The 10,304-nt window shown below is 41.9% G+C and overlaps 2 protein-coding genes across 2 annotated transcripts in view; one reads left to right on the top strand and one right to left on the bottom strand.

Moving 5' to 3' along the window:
• MORN4 (MORN repeat containing 4) overlaps positions 1–374 on the bottom strand; it is an 11,935-nt gene extending 11,561 nt beyond the window's left edge. Inside the window, exon 1 of the mRNA XM_006756591.2 lies at positions 351–374. The gene's annotated coding sequence lies outside the window, so the exon portion shown is untranslated. The remainder of the gene's footprint in view (positions 1–350) is intronic.
• The window catches only part of PI4K2A (phosphatidylinositol 4-kinase type 2 alpha), a 34,577-nt gene continuing 24,623 nt past the window's right edge, over positions 351–10,304 (top strand). Inside the window, exon 1 of the mRNA XM_006756593.2 lies at positions 351–455. Within this exon, the coding sequence (XP_006756656.1) occupies positions 360–455 (96 nt within the window). The 5' untranslated portion in view covers positions 351–359. The remainder of the gene's footprint in view (positions 456–10,304) is intronic.

The following is a 10,304-nucleotide window of genomic DNA, read 5'->3' as shown; positions in this document are numbered from 1 at the left end:
CCCAGGCTCGCCCCTGCCACCTGCCTCTCCGCCACCTCCACCAGCGCCTGCCCCTGCTGACGCCGCCATCCCCGGCAGCCGCACTGGCCAGAATACCCGCTGCCCATTGGCTGTTACCTAGGCAACCGGGAGCAACGCCACTCCCTATTGGCTCAGGCAGGACTCGGCGCCATCTTTTTGCGGGGCGAAGTGTCGACTATCCGAAAGAGGGACGGGGCTGACCCTAAATTCCACCTCGGCAATCCCGACTGAAAGAGAACTCAGGTCTCGCCCATCCCGGGGCAGCCTAGCCGAAATGTCAACACTAAACCGAACCGAACCGAACCAAACCAAACCGAACCAAACCAAACCTGCGTCAGATGCAACTGGAGCGGCGCGGGTCCTGCTCCGATCTCCGCAGCTGTCAATGGCCCCGCCGAGGAGTCTCCCGGCAGAACCCTCCACACGGCTTTGAGGTGCAGCTTTGTAAATTGTAAGGCTCTAGAGCGGGCAAACTGTAGTTTAATTAGTGCAACCCTGCGCCAGACACTGTGATATCAAGACACGTTTGCATTCCTTGTAGGGATGTGTGTTGTCGTTGTCATTACCCAGATCCTTTGTGTTTAAAATATGCCAAGATGGAAGCAAATCAGCCCAAATACCACGCACATCACTGGGTTTGTCTCTGTTTATTTACTTGGAATGCAACATGATGCTAGGCCCTAGCAGCTAGGGTGCTGCCAGGCTGGAAAAGACTCGATCACTGCTCTCAGGGGACTTACTGCTATGTGTGGCGAAGAAAAGATTCATGCACGTGGGAAAATCCACGACTATATTTAATTATTAAGAGAAGGCAAACTCATGAAGAGAGTAAACAGATTGCCTCTCTGAGTTGGGACTTTTCCTCATCTGTAGGACGGAAAATTATAATAATGATGATGATAAAGGGTTTTTGAGAATACAATGTCAAAAGCTCAATACTGTGTCTGAGACATTGTAAATGCCCCATAAATGGTAGTTTAAATTTTTTTAAAAAAATACCTGAATTCTGAATCTAAATTCCATTTCTGCCACCAACAGTGTGTGGCTTCAAGCAAGCTATGAAACTCTCTAAGAGCCTATAAAATGAGATTGGACTAGCAGACCTGTAAGATTCAATCCCGGTCCAATACTCATGTTAAACATGCTAACTGTGGTAATGACTACAGATATAATTACAGTAGTTGAGAGAATGGAGTGTCAAGAAAATAGATCTTATTACATTGGAGAATATGTGTTAAAAAAAACATGAAGAAATAAGGTTAAATAGATTGTGGTCAATTTATGGAGAGTCCTGAAAAATTAAGGAGGAGATACGGTTTGCAAAATGTAGTTTCTTAAATAGGCAAATTCATAGATACAGAATGTAGACTAGAGGTTACCAGAAGTTAGAGGAAGAAGAAGCTATTGGTTAATGGGTACAGAGTTTTTGTTGGGATGATAAAAATGTTTTTGGTAGAGATAGTGGTGATGGTTACACCACATTCTGAATATATTTAATGTTACTGAATTGTACATTTATGAATGGTTAAAGTGATAAATATTAGGTATATTTTACCACAATAAAAAATGCAGTTTCTTAAAACAGTGACACAATGAAACCAGTGTTATAATAAAATTAATCTGGCAGTGATACCCAGAGATGATCAGAGAGAAATTGGAAGCAGAGAAACATACTCAGAAGCCATTGTAAGAATGTAGCTAAGACATACTGGAATGTGGCATCAGTGGAGATGGAAAGAAAGAGGGTAAATATAAGAAAAATTTCATAGAGGTATTTGATAAGAAGCAATATACTAGTAGTGTTAAAAGCATGGAGCTAGTCAGCCTAGTTTTGGATCCAGTTCTGCCATTTATCAGCTTCATGACCATGGACAAGTTACTTTACTCAGCTTCCAACATCACAGAGGCTGTAATGCTTGCTACATAATTTAATCCATGTGATGCACTTAAAATAATATCAGGCACTTGCTTACCGGTTGGTAAGTGCTAGCTCTTCATCGTGTCAATGTATTGACACTCTTTTCAGTAAAAGGAAAGTCAAGTTCTAAGAGAAAGAAATCCTGAGAGTTTTCCATAGGAATAAAAACCTCAGAATTAAAGGGAAAACTCCAAATATTGCTTTCCTTAACCATAACTTGAAGCTTAAGAGCTAAATAAGATGAATAATATAGGAAATCATCTCTGTGGCTAGGGCCCCCAGGATACAAGAGACAAGTGGTACTTAATTATTTGATGTTTGGGTAGGAAAGGGAAACACATCTTGTAACTGAAAGGTGTAATGGAACCATCTGTATGGGGCTTTGCTAGAATAGTTTACTTGGCAAAATAAAAGTTTAAGACACCCCATCATATAATTAAACAATTCAGTACTTCTGGTTACCTGTGGCAACAATTTGATTCAAGAAAGAATTGTTGAATGAACTTAAAAGGAGTCTGCAGGCTTTGGCTAGAAATAAATGACAAAGATTTACTCAAGGGTCTTAGGGTTTGCAAACCAGAAACACAACCAGGCAAAAACCCAGAAGTGTTCCAAAGAAGCAAGAAAAGTTAAGAGTTCTTATAGTGAAGTGCATTCTTCAGAATAATTGGTTCTGCATTCTTAGCCCTGGGAGTGGTCCAAGGTAGTTATCAGTCAGATGTCAGGAGATCTGGATGATGGATGCTATCTCTGATTGTTGGCTCTTTTTCTCCTACTCTCTCAGAGAGTTGTATGTCTTCAGCTTGAGGTTAAGGACTATAACATTCTTCTCTTTACCACTGATAAAAATGTACTGAGCACCTACTGTGTCTAGATACTGAGATTTTACTGTGATAAATAAAACACCCTTACTTTGATTTTTTTTTTAGTTTATGGGACCATATCTTTCCTCAATTAACAAATAAACATTGAGCTTTGTGGCAGGTACTGTGTAAACTGCGTGAGGACTGAGATTTTTCAGAAACCTTTCTATTTAGGTAGAGAAGGGATTTTTGTTTCTTTGCTTCACAACTATCTCTACAGCACCTAGAACAGTGATGGCGAACCTATGACACCTATGTCACCTCTGACACGCAAACTCATTTTTTTGGTTGATTTTTCTTTGTTAAATGGCATTTAAATAAATAAAATAAATATCAAAAATATAAATCTTGCCGAAACCGGTTTGGCTCAGTGGATAGAGCGTCGGACTACGGACTGAGGGGTCCCAGGTTCGATTCCGGTGTTAGGGTTTTTCAAAATGCTGACACGCCGAGCTCAAAAGGTTTGCCATCACTGACCTAGAACATAGTAGGTCCTCAATAAATATTTAATGACTGAGTGCATGATTGAATGACTGCAGATACAAAGATTAGATTTTTCTTTTCTTCTGGTAAATCCTCACCTGAGGATATTTTCCCATTGATTTTTAGAGAGAGTGGAAGGGAAGGGGAGAGACATAGATAGAAACATGGATATTAGAGAGACACATTGATTGGATGCCTCCCGAATGCAGCCAACTGGGATTGAGCCTGCAACCAAGGTACATGCCCTTGACCGGAATCAAACACAGGAGCCTTCAGTCTTTGGGCCCATGCTCTATCCACTGAGCCAAGGCGTCTAGGGCAAAAATTAGATTTTTCCAGTCTTACAGTGGGTTCACAGTGCGCTCAATGACTAGTGTCTGCTTAGGTAGGTTACTTTATTGAAAACTCCCGAAGATGGGTCAGCAATTAGAAGCTAAGAGCGGAGGGCGTGTCTGACACGAGGTCTGCTCCTGGAGCATGCGCAGTCATCAGAGAGGTGATGAGCAAACTCTGCGGAGCGCGATTGCGTAGGCGCTGATTCTGATTGGCTACTGTCGCGCGCGAGGGGGTTGTGCCTACTCGTCACCAAGTAAACAGGAGGTGGGGGCGGGGCCAGAGAGGCACCGCGACCTGGTTGGCCGGGCGGAGGTTGGGGGTGTTGTGGATTGGCCCCGGCCCGGGGTTCAGCTGTGAGCTACGCGCCGGGTCCGTCATATTTTATATGCACAAGCAGAATATTAAACTTTTTTCACATGATCACATGTACTTATCAATGCAATTTACCACTATGACTATAATTTTAAAAGCTGAATAATATTCTAAGTAGTTGGGTACATTTTAATTTACCTTTCAAAATATTTATCATCAATTGTAAATAATTTATGTTCAATCTGTCTTATGGTTGTTTTTCAACATTTTTTCTTTGTCTTTATCATCACCCATCATCAAATAAGTTATTGAGTTACTAAATATTAGGTGATTTTAAAGAATTGGTTAGACACACTTTAAGATCTTCAAATACTTATAAGTTTATTTGTATTGAAAGGTCGCAGAGGGAGAAACTTTCCAGTGCGGAGCCCCTCGGCAGGGTTTTGGAGTGCCACGGGGACTGGAGGTGGAGAAGCTCTGCGGAATGAAGAAATAAATCAGAACCTGTTTGGTGGGGGAGGAGTGAGCGGAAAAGAGGAAATAGACCAGATACAGGCGGAGGGCCCAGCTGTGCGGTTGGGCGATCTGCTTTGGACGGAGAGGCGCGGGGAGATGCTGCTTCCTAGGAGGTTCGGTAAAGTGCATTCGGGCATTCACCTACAGATTTGCAGGTTGAGGTCTGGGCCCGTCTTTCCCTCTTTTGGGACCAAACCCGTTGTTAGTTGACGCCCCATCAGGGAGGGGCTCTGAGGGTGCAGGTCCAGCCTCTGTGCTGTGGGGATGTCTCCTGCCGCCTCCCCAGGCCTCCTATTGGCAGACGCTGGTGACAGAGTGGGTGGAATCAGCAGTTTCCATCTGTCTGGGTATTGCTCACTTCTTTTGGGAAATTGTTCAACAATGTTTATGGTTCCTCAAACTTAGAATGGAGATTTAGAATCACGGGGCTGTCAGCTGCCTTCTTACTTTCATTTCTCTCCCAGGACGATCGTAGTTAGCTCTTTCAGCGAAGGACAAGTGTTTGCTGACCTTTATTTTGTCCCTTGCATTTATTTGTATAAAGGAGGACGTGGATGGGATGGGGCATAGAGTGATCAGGGCAGCTGAGAGATGACCTTTATTTTTATTTATTTTTTTAACATGAGAAAGACAAATTTGATTTCCTAAGGTATGGGAGCCCCATAAACATATGTGATCCAAAGGCAGTCAGGCAATTGAGGTTTATATGCGCTCTCAGCTGAGGGATATGGGCTGGAGCTTCAAAGGGGAGGACGGCAATTCACTGGGAAGTTAAGAAGAGCAGGTGTTTGCTAATCAGGTATTTTACCTGCCATGTAGGTAAGTCCTACAGGAAAAAAAAAGTCTCTCTGGTAATAGCTCTCTTTCTAGGCCAGGTCCCCTATCTGAGTTTTTTTAGGCAGTTAAAGGGGAGGTAAACGTTTTTCCTGAGACTGCCAGGTCTTGCTTGCCTTCAGCTCAAACAATCCACACGCAAAAGTGACACATTTTGGGGTAGTATAATCTGCTCCCCTTTAGTCCTGCCTTTGAAACGCTCAAGAAGTTGAGTTGGGCTCTGACCGGTTTGGCTCAGCAAATAGAGCATCCGTCTGCGGACTCAGGGGTCCTGGGTTCGATTCCAGTCAAGAGCATGTGCCTTGGTTGCGGGCACATCCCCAGTAGGGGGTGTGCGGGAGGCAGCTGATCGATGTTTCTCTCTCATCGATGTTTCTAACTCTCTGTCCCTCTCCCTTCCTCTCTGTAAAAAAAAAAAAAAAAGAAAAGAAAGAAAGAAAGAAAGTTGAGTTGGTAGATTGCATCATCTTTTGAACCAGTCTCTCAGACTTGGGAATAAGTCAGTTTAGTTAAACAGTTGTCTTATTTCAGGAGGCGGTGGTGCAGGTAGCTTCTCAAAGTTAGGCCTATTATTACACAAACAGTTATTTAATAAGAGTCAGTTTTGTGGAAACAAAAGAGCAACAAAGGTTAATGATCGGAACAGATTTTAATCTCAGTTTCTGAGTTCTGAAAGCAGTCAGCTGAGATTTCTAGATGTCCAGCTTGAAGTAGCTGGAGTGAGGGCAGGCAGTAGCAATCTGATGGATTTTCCTGGTTTGCAGTTTGAATGTCTGGTGGTCTTTCAGAGTGACCTACCTTTATTCTTTTGAGAACTGCAGAGGTGTCATTGGAATATCAGTGGGTCAAAAAATACCAAGTATTCTTTGCCAAAGTTATCAGATGGACCAGAATGGTTTATTGGAAAAATGTTATTGTTATACTTGTTAGAAAGATGGGTGTTAAAACTCCTCTTTTCCCCCCGCACCTCTCCCGGATGAACTCTTTAAATGGATGGTGCTAGTTTGATAGGAGTGCTGAGTGGCTAGGGCAGGGGTGGGCAAACTTTTTGACTCGAGGGCCACAATGGGTTCTTAAACTGGACCGGAGGGCCGGAACAAAAGCATGGATGGAGTGTTTGTGTGAACTAATATAAATTCAAAGTAAACATCATTACGTAAAAGGGTACGGTCTTTTTTTTTTTAGTTTTATTCATTTCAAACGGGCTGTAGTTTGCCAACGGCTGGGCTAGGATGTGCTGTGACTTGTAACTCTTGGTTAGCTTCATTGAATGATTTAGTTATTCTCCCAGGTGTTATCATCCCTGAATTATCACCAAGACCCAGAGAGCAAATCTGCCATCAACTCTAACATAGACTAAGTTGGAGAAAGCTTTGAGATTAATAGGTATTTCTAAGTCCCTCAAATAAGAGAGCAGTGAGTCAAATGAAAAGCTCAAAGGGGAACCATCACTTCTAGAAGAAAGCTAGGTGTTCTGAGATCTAAATGTTAGCAAGATGCTTTCATCTTTTCATTGGAGAGCCTGAATGACATCTAAGATAACATATGAGTGGTTTTTAGTTACCTTGTTGACTGATTATTTTTGTTAGATACAGGAGCCAGAGGAAGGTTTTTGTTTTTCTGTCATAATACTGTTACAGCTCTGTTGGAAGTGTGTCAGATCAGCTAAGTGATCAGGTACTCTGACAGGTGGGAATAATATGATCTCTCAGTTCTCCCTGGCAGATAAAGTACTACTATCTCAGTATTTGGGCCACAGAGAATGACAGACTCTGGTGTGATTTCTTGGTGATTTGTGGGATCTCAGTCTCCTTAATTTCCTGACCACTGTCCTTTCTTAGAGGGGATGTTGAAACACATGTGCCCTGACAAAACTTATTAATGTAACCATCCTGCTCCCACTGAGGTGAATGTGGTTTAGGGCAGAGGACCACTTCCTAAATCCTGTGGTGTGTCAGAATGGCCCACAGACTCACTGTAGTTGGTCTTACCATCTTTAGCCCTGCTCTAAATGAGTTTATTTTACTTGACAAATACTTAGATAGTACTTATTATATTCCAGGTACTGTTTTAAATGCTTTACAAGTAATAACTCACTTAATTCACATCACACCCTCATAGGTAAGTACTATTATTATCCCCACAGATAATGATACTAAGGCACACAGTATAAGTAATTGGCCCAGATTTCACAGCTAGTAAGTGGGAGGCAGGATACAGACACTGACGAACTGGCTTCAGAGTTCTTTCTCCTAAATACTCTATTCTGCTGCCTCAGAGTTAGTGTCATCTGAATTTCTGATTTCTCTTTTCAGCTACTATTTTGGTTAGGAATAAATTTGACTGTGTGCATAGAAAATTTAAAATAATAATGACTCGAGCCCTAGCTGGTTTGGCTCAGTGGATAAAGCATCAGCCTGTGGACTGAAGGGTCCCAGGTTCGATTCCAGTCAAGGCCACATGCCTGGATTGTGGGCTTGATCCCTGGTGTGGGGCATGCAGGAGGCAGCCAATCAATGATTCTCTGTCATCATTGATGTTTCTGTCTCTCTTTCCCCCTTTCTCTCTGAAATCAATCAATTAAATTTCCCTTTCTCCTCCTCTCTGAAATCAATGATTTTTTTTAAGAAATATATATTTTTTAAGAAAGAAGAGGCAACCAATGAATGCATATATACGTGGAACAACAAATTAATGTTCTCTCTCTAAAATCAATAAATAAAATTTTAAAAAATGACTCGAATAAAAGTACATTTAACTTATAAAAGGAGTCTATAGGCCACTCAAAGATGGCATTTCACTTTATTAGGGATGCAAACTTCCATCCAGCTGATCAGCCATCCTTAGTATATCGCTTCCACTTCATGATCCAAGATGGCTATTCAAACTGCAGACATCTTATCTGCTTTTTAGCCACTTGGAAGAAGAAGGGGGAGAGGGATCATATGCTCACTCCTTTTAAAGCATTTTTTTAGAAATTGCCCCAGACTCCTCTTTATATCTCATTGTCCAGAACTTAGCTGCAGTAGTGCCTGGAACTATAGTTTTTATTTTGCCCAGCTAAAAGTCAGGGCTCCTGTGTCCAATGAAGAAGGGGGAACAGAGATTGGGGGACCAGTAGTTTCTGTGACAATTACATTTGGAGCTAGTAGACAGTCCAACAGTTTTTTTTAAGATAACAGGCCTGACTCCGTTTCTCAATTTAGGATTGTTTCTCCCTCAGGGCAAGCAAGTAGGGACCTGGAACAGTAAAATGGAAAATGCTAGGTCAGAAGTCATGGTAGAGAGTACTCCTATTACCCTCCTCAATTACATCCTTGCACTTCAAGTCTCATACTCAGTCACCTACAAAAGTATTTTCTGAGCATTTTCTGTTTTGTGAGGCTAGTAATACTAGATGTTCATATTTCCAAGAATCATAGAATAGCATGGATCACTAGTTTATTGAGAAGATTAAATGAGATATGACACCTGAAATCCCTTGGCATGGTTCCTGCTTAGAGTGGTTTTTAAGCTATATGCCCATTGATCTCTGGGTTAGGCTTTCTTGGGTACATTAGCATTGAGTAAGGCAAAAGTCATATGATTGTTTAAAATATATTTTTATTGATTTCAGAGAGAAAGGGAGAGGGAGAGATAGAAACATCAGTGATGAGAGAGAATCATTGATCTGCTACCTCCTGCACTCACTCTAGTGGGGATCGAGCCCGCAACCCAGACATGTGCCCTTGACTGGAATCAAACCCGGGACCCTTCGGCGCCCAGGCCTGCACTCTATCCACTGAACCAAATCAGCTAGGGCAAAAGTCATATGATTTTGAAAAGATGCTTTCATGACCATTGAGAATAGTACATTCATTAGATAGATAATCCTAATTGGTATTTGCTTCAAAATTTTACAGATACCACTCACATGTTCTAGGAATTTGGCCTTATATCATAATTTTCAACCTCTAAAAATACTTTATCCACCAAGAGTTTGTCATGAAATCAGTACGGTACAATTTTTTTTTTTTGTTAACCCTCACCTGAGGATATTTTTTCCATTGTTTTTCAGAGAGTGTGGAAAGGCGGGTGAGGTAAAAAGAGAGAGAAACATTGATGTGAGAGAGACACATTGACTGTTTACCTCCTGCATGTGCTCCTACCAGGAGCGAGGAGTGAACCCGAAACCCACGTACATGCCCTTGACCAGGAATTGGATCCTTGACCCTTCGGTGCTCCAGCCGATGCTCTAACCTCTGAGAACACTGGTCAGGGCCAGCACAGTATTTTTTTTCCCCATTTTTGAAATATAAAAGTGTGTTAATATTATTGAGTGTACGTCTTCAAGAAATTCAGCCTGACCGGTGTGGCTCAGAGGTTGAGCGTGGACCTATGAACCAGAAAGTCAAGGTTCGATTCCCGGTCAGGGCATATTGCCTGCATTGCGGGCTGGATTCCATGTGGGGTGTGCAGGAGGCAGCCAATCAATGATTCTCTCTCGTCACTGATGTTTCTCCCTCTCTCTTCCTCACCGAAATCAATAAAAACATTTTTAAAAAATAAAAAAGTAATAATAAAAAAGAAATTCTGATGCCCTTACCTTTTGTTGAGAACCACACTGATAGCCAAATAAAGAATAAAGACCTTAAATAGAATCATTTTTTTTTTACTAAAATGTTAAGAGGCAGTCAACTTTGATTATCATATATAAATGTAGTTCTTGAGATTTTAAGTATCTACCATCTGTTACAGGGAGCTGTCCCAGGCCACAAGTTCTAATGGGTGAGGCAGGTGGAGTTGAAGGCAGTGGCTAGGAAAAGAAATATAGGCTAATCTCTTCACTCTATTCTATTTGGATCCCATCTTCTTTCAGTCCCATATTTGGAGGAATCCCCCCTCTCTTTTGTGAGAGTTAACATGTAAATAAGACTTCTCTACCTAAATAGCTACGGTTTCCTTCCAACTTCTAATACCGAATACAGGAGTTCTCAGAGTGTGGCCAAGGACCCCTAGGAGCCCCTTTTGGGGTCCTGGGG

This window comes from Myotis davidii, unplaced genomic scaffold (assembly GCF_000327345.1).
Source record: "Myotis davidii unplaced genomic scaffold, ASM32734v1 scaffold332, whole genome shotgun sequence".
NCBI classification, from domain to species: Eukaryota; Metazoa; Chordata; class Mammalia; order Chiroptera; family Vespertilionidae; genus Myotis; species Myotis davidii.
The sequence above is the reverse complement of the archived record's forward strand: the minus strand, read 5'-3'. Positions and strand labels throughout refer to the sequence as shown.